Source organism: Lissotriton vulgaris, unplaced genomic scaffold (assembly GCF_964263255.1).
Source record: "Lissotriton vulgaris unplaced genomic scaffold, aLisVul1.2 SCAFFOLD_1147, whole genome shotgun sequence".
In the NCBI taxonomy this organism is placed as follows: Eukaryota; Metazoa; Chordata; class Amphibia; order Caudata; family Salamandridae; genus Lissotriton; species Lissotriton vulgaris.
The window spans coordinates 633,586-654,624 of NW_028248966.1; the positions used below are offsets into that span (position 1 = coordinate 633,586).

The 21,039-nt window shown below is 44.4% G+C and overlaps 1 protein-coding gene across 1 annotated transcript in view; it reads right to left on the reverse strand.

Annotated features, from left to right (window-relative positions):
• Window positions 1–21,039, reverse strand: part of LOC147663753 (vomeronasal type-2 receptor 26-like) — a 161,090-nt gene that overhangs the window by 97,899 nt on the left and 42,152 nt on the right. Inside the window, exon 2 of the mRNA XM_086950226.1 lies at window positions 9,919–10,042. Coding sequence (XP_086806352.1) covers window positions 9,919–10,042 — 124 coding nt within the window. The remainder of the gene's footprint in view (window positions 1–9,918; window positions 10,043–21,039) is intronic.

Genomic DNA, 21,039 nt, shown 5'->3' on the forward strand with positions numbered 1-21,039 from the left:
GAATTTTTTTAATGAAATAGAAGAGGATTTGAGAAGTCACTCAAAATGATCCCTAATTTTTCTTTCTGAAGCACTAATCATACTTTCTATGGCAAAATTAACCCCCTCATGTTGTTCCTTTTTAAATTGAGTGTTTTCAGACTTACCACTTCATTCCAATCAAGATGGCTTCTGGTGTGCCATACTTTTGTCATAAGTAAGACTGTTAGCGCTCTAGTTGTTCTTTAGAACACTCTGGGACATTCTGCCATTGGGCTATACTTGGGGTACATCTGGGTGATATTTGGGCTACATTTAGGCTCTTTTGTCTCTCGTGGCCATCTTGGGAGACTGTATGTGAGAATTTTTTAATGAAATTGAAGAGGGTTTGAGAAGTCACTCAAAATGTGCTCTAATTTTTCTTTCTGCAGCACTAATCATAATTCATATGGCAAAATATACCCCCTCATTTTGTTCCTTTTTAAATTAAATGTTTTAAGAGTTACCACTTTATTCCAATCAAGATGGCTTCAGGTGTGCCATACCTTTGTAATAAGTAGGACTGTTAGCGCTCTAGTTGTTCTTTAGAACACTCTGGGACATTCTGTCATTGGGCTATACTTGGGCTACATCTGGGTGATATTTGGGCTACATTTGGGCTCTTTTGTCTCTGGTGGCCATTTTGGGAGACTGCATGTCAGAATTTTTTAATAAAATAGAAGAGGATTTGAAAAGTCACTCAAAATGTGCCCTAATTTTTCTTTCTGCAGGACTAATAATACCTTCTATTGCATAATATACCCCCTCATTTTGTTCCTTTTTAAATTAAATGTTTTAAGAGTTACCACTTTATTTCCATCACGATGGCTCCAGGTGTGCTATACCTTTGTAATAAGTAGGACTGTTAGCGCTCTAGTTGTTCTTTAGAACACTCTGGGACATTCTGTCATTGGGCTATACTTGGGCTACATCTGGGTGATATTTGGGCTACATTTGGGCTCTTTTGTCTCTGGTGGCCATTTTGGGAGACTGCATGTCAGAATGTTTTAATGAAATAGAAAAGGATTTGAGAAGTCACTCAAAATGTGCCCTAATTTTTCATTCTGCAGCACTAATCATACTTTCTATGGCAAAATATACCCCCTCATGTTGTTTCTTTTTAAATTAAATGTTTTAAGAGTTACCACTTTATTCCAATCAAGATGGCTTCAGGTGTGCCATACCTTTGTAATAAGTAGGACTGTTAGCGCTCTAGTTGTTCTTTAGAACACTCTAGGAGGCTGCAGTAGAACACAAAGAAATCAACTGACAGTCTCTGTCCTTGTTGGATGTACATGTTTTACTGAGAATGTCAGACTTCATTTTCACATGACTGAGAAAGATAATGTGAATTTACAGAAAATATGCTTTCAGTTTAGCTTATAGATCCCCTTCCAAACCACTGTGGGAAAATCATGAGATATTAGTTTTCTTTCAAACAATATTCATGATATCACAGCAGAACTTTTTTTCACATGGTAAAATAACCTTAGAACCCACCACAATTCCTAAAACGAGTATGGTACCATCAACAAATGATTTATAATGTAACTAAAGTCCTAAAACCCTCTATTAACTACAATGCTTTTTAATGAGGTGCTATCATGTATATTGGTCCCAAGATGGCTGCCAACACTTCTTGGATGAAGTGCTGACAGCCAATCAGATCAGATGTGTGGTTAGGCTCCGCCCAGATATATATCTTTTTTTGAACCTAAATTACTCAAAATCCACTGGAGCACATATATTGAGACCTAGCAAAGGCACATCGGGCTAACAGTCCCTACAATTTTGCCAAGTTTCGTGCAAATCCATTCAGCCGTTCGAGCTAAAAGTGAGGCCAACCGCCCTAGGGAAATTAACATGGGAAAAACGCGTTTTGGGACCCCCCTTTTTTCTCGGCCCCCCCTTGATGAAACCCCCCCAAATTGTCAGGGGCTGCTCAGAAACAAAATGTTCCATTTTCCTGAAAATTTCAGCCAATTCCGTCCACAAACGCCAAAGTTATTAGACATAGAATTTTCAAAAATCCCATAGAGAAAAAATCCTAACTATATATACCTACTGGCGACCGCCAGTAGGTAATATATATATATATATATATATATATATATATATATATATATATATATATATATATATATATATGTAATACCAATTGCCCAGAAGCTCAGAGGAGCACACTCGGCTCGCCTCCCATCCAGGACTTTAGTTTCAGCCTGCTGCAATGTTCATTTGACTGAGCCTGACGCGTTTCAAGGAAAACCTCTTTTTCAAAGGCTATTGTCTGTGTGCTTCTTGTGCAATGGCTCCTGCACGTGAAAGTGAAAAAGGCGCGGTGAGTGCTCGTTTCAATTTGCATGTTTTTATTGGTGGCTGGCCTCGTGATCCCAACTGCATTAACATATTACCAATATTGCATTGTGGGACATCAAGTCCTTCGAGCTATTCATTATTTTCCCTAAGTGGGTCCCAAGCGCTTTTCACAAGATTACACCATGTTTTAGTCCTTTAGTAGGATTGTGGCAGGTTGAAGACTTGGCTCACCGTGCTGCATGTCGCCAGGAAAAGTTCCTAATCACAGCCTCTCCGTTCGTTGTGAGATGGTGCTTCCTCCCTCGGCAGGGCTGCCGAGTGTTAAATGTAATACCAATTGCCCAGAAGCTCAGAGGAGCACACTCGGCTCGCCTCCCATCCAGGACTTTAGTTTCAGCCTGCTGCAATGTTCATTTGACTGAGCCTGACGCGTTTGACTGAGCCTGACGCGTTTCAAGGAAAATATATATATATATAAATTAAAAGTACATTAATTTATTTTATTATAAGGCCCTGCCTCTATTACTTCTCTAGGAGTGTTGCAGTACCAGTGGTTGGTTGTGCGTGGTGCTGGGATTACTCTAGATCTGGGATTAGCAATGGCCTTACTCTTTTATGGGTTAAAGTTGTCCCTCCCAAAACCCATCCTTGAGTCTCCCTTAACTCCTCTTTAACCCTCTCTAGCCCCCTCTCTTTTTGAAGTAAGTATTCCCTATTTTCTAGTAATTGTTCCCTGCCCCTAATCCATATTTACAAAATAAACATAGATGTATGTTTATGCAGATCTCCTCCAATGAGTCAGAGGTCTCTGCATTTAAATATTAGGAGAGACAGAGACGTAGGCCTCTGTATGTAGGTTGGTGAATAGTATTTTGTATTATGTGAGTAGTACTATTCTTTGTGCTACAAAATGCAGCTTGTGAATTGGCCTAAATTGACCTGAGTATCAACATCTTTGTCTGATCTTTTATCTTTTCCTTGGCCCTTCTGTCTCTCTTAGTTTATCTCTCCTCTTTGCTTGATACCATAGGTGTTTGCCTCTCCCCCTCTTATTCAAACCTCTGTGTCTTTACACTTCACCTCTGTCTCCTGCTCATATGTGTAGATGGTCTAATGGGGAGTTTTGTGGCATAGGCGGCTTCAGATGAGAGACAGAAGAGATAAAACATAGATGAAGAGAAAGACAGACAATGGAGAGAGGAGGAGAGCACAAAATAAAGAGACAGAGTAGCAGAATGAAAGGGAACCTAGGAGAATTGGGAGAATAAAGGGAAGACAACAGTGGATAGAGGAAACATAAGACCCAAATGGAATCAAAGCAGTGTAGAAAGAGAGAGAGTAAGAGGTATGAAAAAGAGAGAAAGTGAAAACATGGTTAAGACGGATATAGACAGAGACAACTGGGGAAAAGAGAACGAGGGTAGGAGGGACAGAGTTTGATGGAGTGGAGAGACAGAGAGAGAGAGAAAGATACCGACAGACTGACACAGACAGACATAAAAAAAGATGTATTGCAAGGAGGGGACAGAAGGAATAAAGAGAGCACACTGCACAGAGAAAACAGAAAGGTAGAGGGTGCTCTGTGCTGACAGGGGAAGAGGGTCTAGTGAGAGATCCATTGTCCTGAAAACTGAAGGAAAGGGAGAGGAGGTCTTTCAGTGAGGGGTTGAAATAGGGCCGGCATCATCATTAGTGTCGCCCAGTGCAACAATCTTTGTTTGGCACCGCCATACCCTTTTTCCTCATAAATTCACGCTCTGCCACCTGTCAATGGTGCCCCCGTCTCTCCTTAGCCTCTAGGTGCCATGTATTTATTGTATAGCACAAATCATCCCAATGTAGACTGCCCTAGTGCTTCACATCATATACAGAGAGCCACAAAAGTTTGTAAACCAATGAATAGGGAAGGTCACTTAAAACGATAATGACTAAAATATATAGGAGTCACGTGTCATCCACCATGGTAGTGTTGGAAGGTAATTTATTAGTAGGTGTAGGTAGGTGCCTACCACTAGTAATAAGGCCACCATCACAATATAAGGTCCAATCAAAGTCTGAAACAATTATCCCCTTGCTCAACCCTTATAAACTGGCTATGAGCAAGCAGGCATAACTTAGGCGATAGGTTTGTAAAGCATTTACACACCAATATGTTAAATAAGTAAGCAACAACACACAAGAAAAACCCAACACCAATTTATAAAAATAGAAAATAATTTTATGATTAAAAAGACACCAAAACAACAAAAACCCAATTAGGGAACCAGAGACGTTGATTTTTAAATAATAAAGACTTTATAATGCATAAAAGCTAAAAGTGCCACTTTGGGATTTCTGGTTGAGCTTAACCGGAGCAAAGTCAAATTTTCAGGACTACCACTTAGCAGACGGGCCCTGTCAAGTTGTTACCTTCTGACTACGTACATTTTTTTTAGCTTTATCTCTTCACGTCAAGCAAGGAACCTTGTCAGCCTTCGAGTTCATGACAAAATTTTGGCTCACTGCGATACCTAGGTCATCTCCTGGTAGTCTTGTCAGCAACAAAAAGCTCCAGAGCTTCAGCTGGGCAATTGTGAATATCAGGCTGGGTTGTAATTCAACGTCTCCAGCTTGACTCCCGTTGATGGGTGGGTCACCATCATGGTGATTTTTACCAAACTTCTGGACATTTTTCCAGAATGAACTTTTGGGGTACTGAAGGGTAGAGACACCAATCCAAGGTTCCAGAAGCTCTGAGTTGCTCCATGGGATGTTGTTACTATGTGTCCCACAATGAACCTGGACAAATCATCTAAAGTCCAGCTTTAGGTTGTCAGCTGGTTTCTTCTTGCTGGAGATGATACAAGTGGAGCTCTTTTAACATGTTGCTTTCAGGGAGTCGCAAAAAACACAGTTGATGGACAGAATGTAGAACAATGTCATACATTCACCCCAGTACAAGGATCTGGGCTTAAATCCATCGTTTTTTTGCACTCCACACCACCCAGGGTTAGACACTGGCTATATGCAAATCAGCTCTGACCCTGTGCCTCATGGGAAGAGTCCAGTCCGAACTACCAAGCCATGTCTTTCCCAGACCGGAATCAAGCATCCAAGGACCGGTTTCTGGCTATCAGCCTTCATCAGCCTGGATAGCTTGAATCCAGTGGTGTGGAGAGCCTGGGACTCACGTCTGAGCATACCCAGCCCACTCGGGGTGAAAATTGCAAAAAACACAGTTGTTGGACAGAATGTAGAACAATGTCATACATTCACCCGAGTACAAGGATCTGGGCCTAAATCCATCGTTTTTTGCACTCCACACCACCCTGGGTTAGACCCTGGCTATATGTAAATCAGCTCTGACCCTGTGCCTCATGGGAACAGTTCAGTCCGAACTACCAAGCCATGTCTTTCCCAGACCGGAATAAAGTATCCAAGGACCGGTTTCTGGCTATCAGCCTTCATCAGCCTGGATAGCTTGACTCCAGTGGTGTGGAGAGCCTGGGACTCACGCCTGAGCATCCCCAGCACACTCGGGTGAAAATTGCAAAAAACACAGTTGATGGACAGAATGTAGAACAATGTCATACATTCACCCTAGTACAAGGATCTGGGCCTAAATCCATCGTTTTTGCACTCCACACCACCCTGGGTTAGACACTGGCTATATGCAAATCAGCTCTGACCCTGTGCCTCATGGGAACAGTCCAGTCCGAACTACCAAGCCATGTCTTTCCCAGACCGGAATCAAGCATCCAAGGACCGGTTTCTGGCTATCAGCCTTCATCAGCCTGGATAGCTTGAATCCAGTGGTGTGGAGAGCCTGGGACTCACGTCTGAGCATACCCAGCCCACTCGGGGTGAAAATTGCAAAAAACACAGTTGTTGGACAGAATGTAGAACAATGTCATACATTCACCCGAGTACAAGGATCTGGGCCTAAATCCATCATTTTTTGCACTCCACACCACCCTGGGTTAGACCCTGGCTATATGTAAATCAGCTCTGACCCTGTGCCTCATGGGAACAGTCCAGTCCGAACTACCAAGCCATGTCTTTCCCAGACCGGAATAAAGTATCCAAGGACCGGTTTCTGGCTATCAGCCTTCATCAGCCTGGATAGCTTGACTCCAGTGGTGTGGAGAGCCTGGGACTCACGTCTGAGCATCCCCAGCACACTCGGGTGAAAATTGCAAAAAACACAGTTGATGGACAGAATGTAGAACAATGTCATACATTCACCCCAGTACAAGGATCTGGGCCTAAATCCATCGTTTTTGCACTCCACACCACCCTGGGTTAGACACTGGCTATATGCAAAACAGCTCTGACCCTGTGCCTCATGGGAACAGTCCAGTCCGAACTACCAAGCCATGTCTTTCCCAGACCGGAATCAAGCACCCAAGGACCGGTTTCTGGCTATCAGCCTTCATCAGCCTGGATAGCTTGACTCCAGTGGTGTGGAGAGCCGTGGACTCACGTCTGAGCATCCCCAGCACACTCTGGTTGTGAAAATTGCAAAAATACAGTTGATGGACAGAATGTAGAACAATGTCATACATTCACCCCAGTACAAGGATCTGGGCTTAAATCCATCATTAATTTATTGCACTCCACACCACCCTGGGTTAGACACTGGCTATATGCAAATCAGCTCTGACTCTGTGCCTCATGGGAACAGTCCAGTCCGAACTACCAAGCCATGTCTTTCCCTGACCGGAATCAAGCATCCAAGGACCCGTTTCTGGCTATCAGCCTTTATCAGCCTGGATAGCTTGACTCCAGTGGTGTGGAGAGCCTTGTACTGGGGTGAATGTATGACATTGTTCTACATTCTGTCCATCAACTGTGTTTTTTGCAATTTTCACCCCGAGTGTGCTCGGTATACTCAGACGTGAGTCCCAGGCTCTCCACACTACTGGAGTCAAGCTATCCAGGCTGATGAAGGCTGATAGCCAGAAACCGGTCCTTGGATGCTTGATTCTGGTCTGGGAAAGACATGGCTTGGTAGTTCGGACTGGACTGTTCCCATGAGGCACAGGGTCAGAGCTGATTTGCATATAGTCAGTGTCTAACCCAGGGTGGTGTGGAGTGCAAAAAAACGATGGATTTAGGCCCAGATCCTTGTACTGGGGTGAATGTATGACATTGTTCTACATTCTGTCCATCAACTGTGTTTTTTGCAGCTTTCAGGGAGTCCACTCCTTCTCTTTTTAAGGCAAGGCAAAGACCTTAAATCTGTAGTTCAAAAAGTGTGCAGCAGGTGCGTCATTCAGAGTGCAATCCTCTTTGTGCAAGCCAGACTTCCAGCAGGTCAGTCCTTCTTCTTCTTGTAGTTTCAAGCAGGGATCTAAGTTGCTGGGCAGCCCTCCCATATTTATCCAGTGTTCTTGGGTGATAAGCAGGAGGGCACACTTGATCAGGTATGATCACTTCCTCCAATGTGTGGCATGTTCTTGTGCCAGAAACACTATTTCTTAAAAATCCCAAATGGAGAATTATCTCTGGAGGTTAAGATCTGGCTAAGCCAAACCACAGGCATGACTAAGTTCCTTAACACTTCCCTTCAAGCCCCTCTGCTAATTCAATTATTGGGGCTCCTGTCTGGCTTGGGGTGCAGGGAGTGAGTGTGAGCTTGTGCCCTGACCTAACTGTCATTCCCACTTTAAAGACCAATTTAGCTACTCCACGCCCACCCTGCCTTTTGCTCTGCCTCTTGCAGATCTCCTCCTACCAGATGCCCTTTGTCCCAGCTCAGGCCACTTCACACCTCATTAAAGCAATGTGGACCAGCCTGTCAAAGGCTGGCCAATCAGGAGAGACTGCTGGAAGGCTGGCCAATCAGGAGAGACTGCTGGAAGGCTGGCTTGTTATTATATCATAAACATAGTTCTATAAGTAATTTTCTGTGATAGTTATAATAAATCTAACCATAGCAAGTTATTGGATTTAATATAATGATCAGTTTAATATTTGAAGTACATTATTAGCTGGCTTCTATCAATAGTTTTAATTAATTGAAGTATTCATATGTTAGCCTTTGGAGCCCATGTGCTACAATGGGAACATATGCAGTTTTTCTTACACCTGGGCATATAAAACATCTCTTATATAAGGTTCCTGTTTATAGTTGCAAGGCACCCTACCCCTGGGGCTCCTAGGGGTGACACAGACTACTGGCCCTGGGTCTGGTTATCATGGCCCAGGGCACAATCAGAGTGAGTTACCACCAGTGTCAATCAAACAATGGGGCTGATCGGGGCAAAAAGGATGACTTTCTCACAGGTAGGCATTACATTTTACAGTGCTTGCCATGGAGAAACGAAGGGGCACTAAGATATGATGCTGTTGCTCTCTCCTCCAGTGTTTGCATACTTTAGGCTACCTTGCACCAATGCACACACACTTGGACCATGGTGCAAGGGAGTGCAGGTGACTTGAACTTAGGTTTTATACTGGAAGGGTGCCCTTCCAGCATAAAATTCTAAATTTGACAAAGTGCAACCCTTTACCACTTTGTATGTGAGTTGTACTGTGCAGCACATATGTAAAGTTTGAAAGGTTTGGAGAAAAGAATTCCTTCTTTAAACTTTATGTCTGTTTCATGGATGCGTAATTTGTTTATGTCAATCCCTTGATACCAATATTAGGAAAAGGAAACCAAAATCTATCTGAGAGTGCAGGGGAAGGTCAATCTGGCACTCATGGTAAGGCCCAAAAAATACTTTGCACCAGGTTTGCAACACTTTTCTGAAGCAAACCAGGCACAAAGTCTTTGTAAACCTGCCCATAAATGTAATACATGATCGAGGATTCAAGCTAATAAAGTTGCATTGCTCCCCAAAGGATGCCTTTTTATCAATCTTGGAATAACAAAAGACTGGGAAGAAAAACAATAATGATCTAAACCTCTGCCTTTCAATTTGAATGCAAGAGGTTGAGGCCAGTTCATAGCTCGATGGGTTATATCTGAAGGATTGCCACTTTGAACTCCAAGTACAGAAGGATCTATGTGATAAAAGCGATAACCCAGTAAGCTATCTACATAAAATACTAATCTGTGATCTGCATGTCACATGTTGTGCATTGCAGCAGGCACATTAACCCTCTATGCTTCTATATCATGAGTCAAAACTGTGATAGACAAATCTAAGATCCTCCCTCAAGTGCATTTACCACCACAGTTGTCATTATATTTTAAATAACCCCTGAAAATGCTGCCCACACAAATCTCTCTGCAGGATCCTGTTATCTCAGTTCAGTCTGCCATGCAGAGGGCACGTCCTTGACATTGGCACCTGGTGCCACTGTACCAGGGGCCGCACCTCAAAGCCATCATTGGGTCGAGAGAATGGAGAGGGAGAGGAGAGATAATAAAAGAAAGAAAGGTGTGGACTAATTCTAGCTTTGGCAGATCCTAAAATTATATTATCATCTGTTGTAATAACTTTATTTCCATGTGACTGACATGGTGAACATATGTAAAGTAAATATTTAAAATGAAGAGGGTTATTTTCCAAGGTAACTAACACTCATGAGGAAATTGAACATCTTCTCATTTGAAAAGGATCCTTGGTTGTCAAGCAAAGCTTTACCACCTACCGCTCTTGTTGGTAATCTCTCCTTCTGGGCAGAGGGCGCAGTCATAGCAACAGACAGGTTTCTCCTTTATAGGGACCTTCCTGTATCCAGGAGGACAACTCTCACTGCACACAGAGGTTGGGATCTGGAGAGGAAGAGATGGAGATGTGTGAGACATCAACAGGAAAGGAAACAAAGGGGACATGCAACATTATCACACATCCTGCGGACTGAGAAATAATTTGTATAGTTTGTCACGTGAGAGATCAGAGAAGAAAGAAATAAGGGGCTGATGTCAAAGGTTCAGTGGGAGCAGGTACTTGCATCAGTGTGAGGGGTCCAGGGAGGAGGAGATGCAGGGCACACTTGATAACATCAGTTTAAAGAATCCAGGGAGTGAGAGATGTGGGGCACATGTGATAGCATCAGCCTGGAACGACCTCCGTCAGCAAGCCCAACTAAGAACCCTTTTTATTCTCTTGCTTCCACTCATTGGTCACCACTCCTTACCAAACATGAGGAATGCTGGAACCTGCTTTCGGTTTCATTCTCTGCAGCTAACTTCCATAGGAGATATATACCCTGAAGTCATCTTTGTCAGACCACAGCAGGCCATCCTTGGCACAAATGAGACCTTGCTAGACATATTTACATACAAACAGCTCAGAGCGGCAATTAGGTTGATGCACAAATCTTTCCTCAAACCTCCCCCACATTTCAAGTCCTTGAGTCAACCCTACAACCCCCTCCTGAGGAAATTAGTCAAAAGGCTTTATACAAGGATGCAGGTTACCACACCTGTATGTCAGCCCCATGCCAGCGCGGAATGGGAAGCAGATCTGAGGAGCCCCCTCACGGAAGAACATGGGAACATTTGCTGCACTCAATCTCATGCCCTCTACCCTAACTATCACCTGTGTCTGGGTGCATTTTAATTTCCTGCATCATTCATACTGAAATCCTGTAAGACTGCATAAGATGGGCCTGCTTGATGAGGAGCGCTGTGTGTATTGTTCCGTGCCCAGTGCTTGTTTCCTTCATTCTGCATCATTTTTTCGCCGAACCCTTTTGGAGCCGGCACCACCCAGACGGAAGGACGGACGCATTATTGTTTCCATCACTCAAGGAAAATAACGTTGACAACAGTTAAAACGGCTGCCGTCAAGCTTTAACATGTGAAACTTGGCGCCAATCATCAGAGTTTTCAAACTTATCAACTTTAAGACTCAGATAACCACTATTTATCGCTTGAAGCCCACTTGGTACATAACGTGGTAGCTGGCTCTGCGGCCGTTCATGGAACCGCATGTGAAGAGTATTCCTTATCTTTATTCACACTGAAGTTACAAGAGACGGTTGCCTAATTCCATCAGGAATTCTAGGATATACTCTATGAAATTGAACTTTCCCAGCTATATCTTCATGCTTTTATATTTAAGTTAAAAAAACAACTTGGGGTTGGCTCAAATCAGCAAGGCTGAGCCTAAATCATTAAGGAACAGAGGTGGGGTGCCAGTACTGATAGAAATAATTTAAATAAACAAATAACCAACCAGAACTCGAAAGAACATTCAAGGACGGGAATCGCTAATTAATAGCTTTTTATTTTAGCATTTTTTGAAAAAGACTCTTAATTTTTAGTTCTTTGTACCCGCGGGCGGGCGCAGCGGGCGCGCCGGCGGCGCGCCGGATGCGCGCCAGAGGCAAGCCCGTCTGCGCCCGTCCGTGCCGGGACCGGGCCCAGGGCCATAACCCCTGCCCAAAAGTCACCAGGAGAATCTAAAACATACACCAGCCACAACCTACATGCGCTTCGACCACTCACCATGGCCAAATGTTTAAAAACTAAACCCTCAGAGATCCATAAGGACACTGCCATCATTTGCCCTCACTGTCAGGACACCATCCCACTAATACTTCCCCAAATTAACGGCACTTCAACTAAACACGATGTAGGTGCTGCCACCTCCATAGCCCTTATAAATGCTCGTTCGCTCGGCAAGCATAGGCAGGAAATCTTTGATCTCATAACTGATTTTAAACTAGATATACTGTTCATTACCGAAACATGGACGGATGACATTTCACAGCCAGACTTGGTCATCGCTGTTCCAGAGGGATTTAAAGCCTACTGTCAAGACAGGCCTAAACAAAGAGGGGGTGGGCTGGCCATAATTGCCAGAGATTCATATCCTGTCAGAACGACACCTATTCCATCCACTTCCTGTGAGGCCATGCAATTTGCTATCAACATTTCCCCCTTGTTTAATTTCAAGGGAATACTAATATATCGTCCTCCAGGATCAAAGACGACCTTCCTGTCCAACATAAACACCATGATGGAATCTGTAGCTACAGAAAGTAGCTTTACGGTTCTAGGTGACCTGAACTTTCATTTAGATTTAGGTCACCTTACCGACTCCGCCGGTTACGGCTTGCTCGAACTGTTAGACCATAAAGAATTATGGTCCGGCCCAGGATTTATTTTTAACCTGGGTGTTTCACAGATTTTTCACGCCTCCTTTTTTGAAGGCGGTGCCCTGCGCATTGCATTGTAGATAAAAAGACATAAAACTCTGCCCTGGCTTGCAATACGCATGCGTCCAGGTGTAGTGCCATTCAGAACGCCATCGATCTGACAGTTCGCGCAAGCCGTAAGTAAGTGTATCGCCTTTCGCTCTTTCCACGTCTTTGTAATCCTGTAAATCTGTGTCGATAAGTATAATGACACTGATTGTTCCTTTCATGTTTATTTAGTTTGCTTTGCGGCTTCACAGAGTAGCAGACTACTTCCACCTTAAATCTCCAATTTGAACATGTCTTCTGCACTACAGGCGGTAAGCCCCGATTTCAGAAATATAAACGTGCTTTTTAAATGTTTATGTTCAACTCCGCTAATTCTCCCGTATAAACTCCCGTTCTAGGGATTTTGAATGATGCATCATCTTTGGCTCGTCTCTACTCCTTAGACGCGAATAACGCGGTAAGCTGATGAAAATTCCTCCATTTCTTTAGTAGCTCGCTATTATTAACAAATCGATGCTCTTTCTAAAATATAACCTTCATCTTTACCATTTTTAGAATATAAAAGCATTCAAATTCTCGAACCCACTTAAATCCAGACAGCTGGCTACGTAAAAACGGGTAAGATATTCAAATGCTACCCTGCTTGACCTTAGATGTGATACATTCTGCAACTCAGTAACCCACATCTCTGTTTGTCTAGATGATCGACCATGAAATAAGTACTACAATCCGCCCCTGGCCTTGAAAATTCTGTTTTCTCGCTTGGGGTGAGAACCATCTCTGACTTCCTCGTTTTTAAAATTTTTAAACGATAGGTCGTTTCCAGTCTGAACAGATTACTTTATTTCCTTAACAGGCACTTGTTCTGATGTGCCGCTCCTGTCCTTTGGTTCATCGCCTCTTTAAGGACACCGTATAAAAAGATACACCTTTACTCTCCACATACAAGGTAAGTAATAAGAGGCACTCGTGCTTGTTTAGACCATCCTTTTGACTTTCACCTTCTTTTCCGATTGACACCAGCTTACGCTTTTTATTCCTAGATCGGGACACAAGTTCCTTTTAAAATAGCTTTGACGATTTCCGTATCACTTGGCATCCTCACTCATTGGTAAGCCCTTGGGGGTTGGTGTGGGTCCTCTGGCAAGCTCCCCTGATGTTTGATCCGTTTTTGAATTAATTGGTCAACCTTTATCTCTTACTTGTTTTTCTTCTCTTCTTGACTTCACTTTTTCCTTGTTTAGATACCACACTAGGCCCTGAAGAGAATCCCAAAGAACTTGGTGGGATTCGAAACGCGTAGGCTTTTGCCACATGTTGTCTGCGAGAGCTGCAGGTTATCGAATGAACCTTTCCTTGCCGCTCTTTGTTGTACATTACCTAGAACTACTAGTTCTAAAATATTTCTTTGATCATTTGATTCAACATAAAGGATTGTACTCATCATAAATCATTTTTTCTAACATTATTGTAAAACTGTTCTGCAGACTGTGGCTTCGTTTTTCTCCCTTTGTATTATATTGTATATATATTATATAGAATGTATTGTATATCTTTATAGTTTGTCTTCTTGAGTGGTTGAATGTTTTTGTATGCTTGTGATATGTATGCAATAAGGAATGAATGACTGATGCATAGCTACTTTCTTTTCCATGTATGATATGTCCTTTTTTGAATATGTTTTTCTGTGTACGAAGAACTAAAAATTAAGACTCTTTTTCAAAAAATGCTAAAATAAAAAGCTATTAATTAGCGATTCCCGTCCTTGAATGTTCTTTCGAGTTCTGGTTGGTTATTTGTTTATTTAAATTATTTATATCAGTACTGGCACCCCACTTCTGTTCCTTAATAAATTTATATTTAAGTCAGCTTTATTTATTGTGATACCTGCACTGAGCTGAAACCACAGTATATCACCAACCTTCACCCTGTTTTTGAGTAGTGGACGGCTACCTGATGAAGGCATGTTGCCGAAACGCGCGTTGTAGACATCTGCCGCACTGCCTGACTCAACGTTTCTCGTCTATCACATAGGATTTGTATATATTTATGTTTGTATATTAATTTACTCGTATGTAATAATGCAGAATCAAATCATTGTTTGACCTACTCAAATATCAACTCTATAAAATTTGAAAAGCAGAAAAAAAGAAAAGAAAAAATTAATTGTTTTTAAAAAATAAATAAATATACTGATCAATTTGTGTTTTCTGCCTATTATGCTATTATAGAGTGCTTGTCTTATTTGTGTCTATATCTTAGACATTGAAGGGTATTTCACCTGATAGATTTTATCCGTGACCAATCTCTAGCTATAACTTTCTCCGAATGGGTTTGACCTGGCATGCAGAGATTCTGGTAGATGGTTTTTGATGCTATTGTGGCAATCACAGGATTTACTTTGGACCACCTGCCGAGGGCTGCATTAGTAAGCTATGTAAAGGATGTCCCATTGGACTTGTGCAAACTTACGCCTATGCTCCTGTTCCTTGTAAAGTGAAAAGTTCTGAAGCACAGGGAAAGGCGGCCACTGCCGCTGGAGGTGACATGGCTTCTACTGACGGTGACGGCTATCCACCTATTGGAACTTAATGCCTGCAAAATCTAGACCTTAAGATATCTGGTACCCTCTAGAGCTATACCTGGGCACGCACATAGAGAATGGAGGTGATGCAACTGTTACCAACCCAGAAGAGGGCGCTTTGTTGGAAATATCCGATCTGGAGCCTCTGGCCACTCTGAGCTGTTGGTTTTGGGCCCAAATGATGCCTGCAAAAGTGACCCTTAGGCAACAACTAGAGACTACTAGGGACTTTTATAAGTCACTAGCTCACCCGTGGCACGTTGCTGCGATCTCAGAAGAAAGGAAATTTAAGTAAACTTGTTATGATAACATTCAATGTACATTATGTAATTTTTATTGAAACTTATTCATTTTAATATGGAAAACATTTCAAAGTGTCTGTGACCGGGCGGGCCAGGCGGACACGGCCCAGGGGTTACCAGGAGCATCAAAGGACTGGTGGACTGCCTTACCTCCGTCCCTCTCTCTCTCCCAACAGGAGACCTGGGCATGGAATACCGAGCCGGATGATGAAGAAGGAAAAGGACACGGTTCCTTTAACTGGTCTCTGTTCTGTGACGAGACTCCGCCCCAAGGGAGTCCCGCCGGACGGACATTGGATATAAGCCCAGAAGCCCACTTCCAGGAGAGTGACGTCACTGACACGGAATAAGAGAGCTGGAGAGACGAGACCGGAACCAGAAGGAGGGAAGGACCTTTAGGCACCGGAGTGGAGCCATTCGGTGGAGGAAACACAGCGCCTGCAGGAGTAAAGCCAGGAGGCCAACGACCCAATCTATCCCCGAGTCACGCTCACGGGAGAGCGTGGCTAACCCAGGTAGGTGAAACATATAGAGGGTTTAGGTAGGGGGGCGGGGCCGCCCTTAAACCGTTACTCAGGGTCCTGGCTCAAAGCACCCGTCAACCCCCTGTAATTATCCCTCACGCCCTGTACCCTTGTGAGAGACACAACACGCCTCACCCCAGCACCGTTCTTTGCTGTAAATAGAGTGCAGATACCATGAGTGCCCTAGGTGTTCCCTCACTCCTGGACCCTTTTTGGGGATTTAGAGTATCGGATAGCAGCATATTAAACCTATCCTTTCTGTCCTTTTTACTTTGGGGCTACCATACGATCTCCAGACTGAAGGAAGTTCGAGACCCGGCCAGCTAGCTGCAGAGCAGTACGGACTGAAGGAAGTTCGAGGACAAGTCAGCTAGCTGTATAGAAGGACCGGAAACCTCCTGCCACCACGGACCCCTCTAGCTTTGCAGCTGATAGACTAACCAGTAGATACAAAAGAACTGTAAAGAAAATAAAACCCTATTTACCCAGAACCAGTGTGCGTCCTGGTTCTTCCGAGTTGTTACAGTGTCGTTTTAATTCTGTTTATTTATTCGAGTGCAGTTGGATAAACGGTATTTTTTGTTTTTCCGTCGGGTGCGTACACAAATAAATCAGAAGGTTTTCAGAAGCGTGAGCTGGCCACATACAGTTGTCCATATGAGAAGCACGGATTCTCCAAATCTAGTCCACACACTTGCAGCAATTGTCCTTGTGCTTTGTTGATGGTCACTGCAAAAGCGAGTCGCACCGGAAACTGCAAAAGCTTGAATTCAAATGGCTAATCTGTTGGGATCATTGGAATACGTGGCAACAGTACATCTTCCCCCTTGAATTTCCCATTCAAAATTGTAGCTTCGATGACATTGTTCATCATATTTTTCACCAAAAGTCTTGTATCGTTGCAAAGTTGTGGTTGCAAATTCAGTATTCGAAAGATTATGAGGGCCCTGGGGGGCCGATCTTTAAAACATTTTTATGCCACAAACCTTCGCGGGAGTTTACTTAACAACTTCCCAAAGTTTCATGGCGATCGAATGAACGGTGTAGTAATGCATAAAGGACAGACAGACAGACACACATACATACGTTTTTATATATATAGATTATACACTTAGTTACTATTGACTGAGTGGCTCCTCCTCCCACTTCAACCCTTCCTTCTCCATCCTTCCCTTCACTTCTTCTTCTCCTCCCCACTTCCACCTCTTTATCTCTGTTCCTTCTCAGTTCAACAGAATAAGGTACCACAAACTGTAACAGCATTGCTATGAATATTAATGTGACTCAATGCACACTGTATGCTGTAGCATTGTAATCTTTTATGCCTTGTTTTTTAGAATGAATTCAATAAAAATATTTATGAGGGCTTGTGTGTAAGAAAACCTGCTGGCAGTGAAACAGGTCCCCCCACAATGAATTCTACTAGGGGTACAGTTTGCAAAAATGTACAATACTGCTGTTTCCCTTTGTGCTGATTGAGATAGTGGCCAATATCCGTGGCTAAATTTCAATAAAGAAAATAATGCCTTGGGAGAAATAGCAACAAAATACAATAGGTTGAGATTGTCTCTCTTCCTATCAATCAATCAATCAATCAATCAATCAACAGAATTTGTATAGCGCGCTACTCACCCTTAAGGGTCTCAAGGCGCTGAGGGGGGGGGGGGGGTCGCTACTGCTCGAACATCCAGGTCTTGAGTTGTTTCCTGAAGGAGAGATGGTCCAGGGTCAGCCGTAGGTGAGTGGGGAGGGAGTTCCATGTCTTGGCTGCCAGGTAGGAGAAGGATCTTCCTCCGACGGTGGATTTGCGGATCCATGGGGTGGAGGCGAGGGGGCTGGCAGATCGGAGCTGGAGGGTGGGTGTGTAGAATGTGAGGCGACTGTTGAGGTACTTTGGGCCCGTGTCGTGGAGAGCCTTGTGTGCGTGGGTGAGGAGTCTGAACGTGATCCTCTTGTTGACGGGGAGCCAGTGTAGGTCTTTCAGGTGGGCAGAGATGTGGCTGTGGCAAGTGATGTCCAGGATGAATCGTGCTGAGGCGTTCTGAATGCGCTGGAGTCTTTTCTGGAGTTTGGCTGTGGTCCAGCGTAGAGGTTATTCCCGTAGTCCAGATGACTGGTGACGAGGGCCTGGGTGACCGTATTCCTGTTTTCGGTGGGGATCCATCAGAAGATCTTTCGGAGCATGCGCAGGGTGTTGAAGCAGGATGATCAGACGGCGTTGACTTGCTTGGTCATCGTGAGGGAGGAGTCCAGGATGAAGCCCAGGTTGCGTGCCTGGTCCGTTGGCTTGGGTGCGGTGCCCAGGGCAGGGGGCCACCAGGAGTCGTCCCAGGCAGAGGGAGATGGTCCGAGGATGAGGACTTTCGTCTTGCCTGAGTTCAGTTTCAGACGGCTGATCTTCATCCATTCTGCGACGTCTTTCATTCCTTCCTGGAGAATGGCTTTGGCGGTGGCGGGGTCGTTGGTGAGGGACAGGATCAGTTGGGTGTCGTCGGCGTAGGAGATGATGTTGAGGTTGTGTTGGCGTGATATGGCTGCAAGAGGGATCATGTAGACATTGAAGAGGGTGGGGCTGAGTGAGGATCCTTGCGGAACGCCGCAGGTGACTTCGGTGACCACGGATCGGAACGGGGGGCGGCGGACTCTCTGGGTTTTTCCATTGAGAAACGAGATGATCCACTCCAAGGCCACTCCTTGGATTCCGGTGTTGCTGAGGCACTGTATCAGGGTGCGGTGGCATACGGTGTTGAAGGCTGCTGAGAGGTCCAGGAGGATGAGGGCAGCAGTTTCCCCGTTGTCGAGCAGGGACCTGATGTCGTCGGTGGCTGCGATGAGGGCGGTCTCGGTGCTGTGGTTTGCTCGGAAACCGGACTGTGAGGGGTCGAGGGATCCATTGGTCTCGAGGAAGGCGGAGAGTTGTCGGTTGACGGTCTTCTCGATGACTTTGGCTGGAAAGCGGAGGAGCGAGATGAGGCGGAAGTTCGTCAGGTCCGTGGGGTCCGCTGTGGGTTTCTTCAGGAGGGCGCTCAGCTTGGCATGTTTCCAGCTCTCCGGGAAGGTGGCGGATGCGAAGGAGCTGTTGATGATGTTCTGGAGTTGGGGTGCGCTGATGGAGTCGGCTTTGTTGAAGATGTGGTGTGGGCAGGGGTCGGTAGGGGAGCCGGAGTGGATGGCGTTCATGAGGCGGGTGGTGTCTTCGGTGCTGATAGGGGTCCAGGTGCAGGGGGTGGTGGTGGGGGGAGCTGGTTCAGTGGTTGGGTGCGTGGTCAGCGCGCGGAAGCTGTTGTGTATGTTGGCGATCTTGCGGTGGAAGAACGAGGCGAGTGAGTCGCAGAGGTCTTGCGAGGGTGTGATGTCATTGTTGCAGGCGCTGGGGTTGGAGAGCTCTTTAACTATGCTGAAGAGTTCCTTGCTGTTATGGATGTTGTTGTCCAGTCGTTCTTTGAATGTTGTCTTCTTGGTGGTACGGATCAGCTGGTGGTGTTTGGGGGGGGCGTTCTTGAGGGCGGTCAAGTGTTCTGCTGTCTGGTTGTGGCGCCAGGCTTTCTCGAGGGTGCGCAGGTTTTCTTGGAGTTTTTGAGGTCATTGGTAAACCACAAGGCTTTCCTGCTGCTGGGTCTGCTGGGAGGATTCTTCAGTGGTGCGAGTTCGTCGGCGCAGTTGGTGAGCCACTGTGTGAGGTTGCGGGCTGCTTCTTTGGGGTCATTCATGTTGGTGGGCGGGTTCTGGCTGAGGGAGGTGGTGAGCTGGTCGGCGGTGATCTTGCTCCAGCTTCTGCGGGGAACCTGTTGCGGGTGGTGGTGGGTCGTGGTTCTCCTAAAGTTGAAGTGGACGCAGTTGTGGTCTGTCCAGTGTAGTCCGGTTGAGTGGCTGAAGGAGATGTGCTTGCTGGAGGAGAAGATGGGTCGAGCATGTGGCCGGCGTAATCCTATATCAATAACTCACGAGAAAAATCTATGCAGTGTTTCCATCAAAAATCAAAGGCAATTTTGAACCGTTTCAAGTGCTTATCTTTTGAAAAAACCCTTTTTTATATTTTATTTTGCAATTTTTCAGAATAAGAGTAAAGATTTTTTTTCTCTTTTTCAACATATATATACAAACATATACATTACATCAACATTTATATATATACAATATATATATATTTAAACAAACAAACATACCTTTTTGTTTCCTTTTTTCTCTTCACCCTAGTTAACCAAAAAAAGCATTTCTTTACAGAAGAGACCAAAGGTTTAATACTCCAACCTCTATTTTTTGTAGTGCTCCTAAATTATTTTTAGAGTATTTAGATTTTCTTGGGTGTCTTCAAAATAACTGTTGACGCATATCAGCCCCTTTGTTTCTTGGGCCTGCTCAGGACTAGGGCAGATGAGCGCTTAAATTTCCAAAGATCCACCTAGGTTCTGTTGTTCAACCCTCATGCATTTTCTAATTTGTGTACATCACGGAGCCCAAGCACGCAGGATATACAGACTCTTGCAGCCTCTCTTCAATTATATGGTTCTGTTATAGGCAGCAGAGCTCTCCCTCACTTTCGCGTTCATCCCGCCGCGTTGTAAACCGTCGCCATACCGCATCCACAACGTGCAAGTACCACAAACTGTAACAGCATTGCTATGAATATTAATGTGACGCAATGCACACTGTATGCTGCAGTATTGTATTCTTTTATGTCTTGTTTTTTAGAATTAATTCAATAAAAATATTTATGAGGGCTTGTGTGTGAGAAAACCTGCTGGGAGTCAAACTGTTCACCCCACAATGAATTCTATTAGGGGTACAGTTTGCAAAAATGTACAGTACTGCTGTTTCACTTTGTGCTGGTTGAGCTAGTGCCCAACATCCGTGGTTAGGCAGATTGCAAAAAAACGAGTCCGATTTCAGTGGAAAAATGTGATATGTCCATGTTTTGTTTTGGGGCCTTTTGTGTCACAGATAACTAGCCCTAGCAAAACAAGGGAGGTACCATTATTATCTGGATTTTGAGGTAAATGGTAGATGGTAGGAAAGTAGTTGCTTCCTGCAGATTCCAGAACTTTCCATTACAGAAAGATGAGGACAATATATTTTTTGTCAAAGTGTGATGTCTGCAAGGGCTTATGGGTAGAAAAACATGGAGGGAGCCACACAAATCACCCCTCCGTGGATTCTCCTAGGTCTCTAGTATTGCAAAATGTATGGGTTTGCTAGGTTTTCTTTG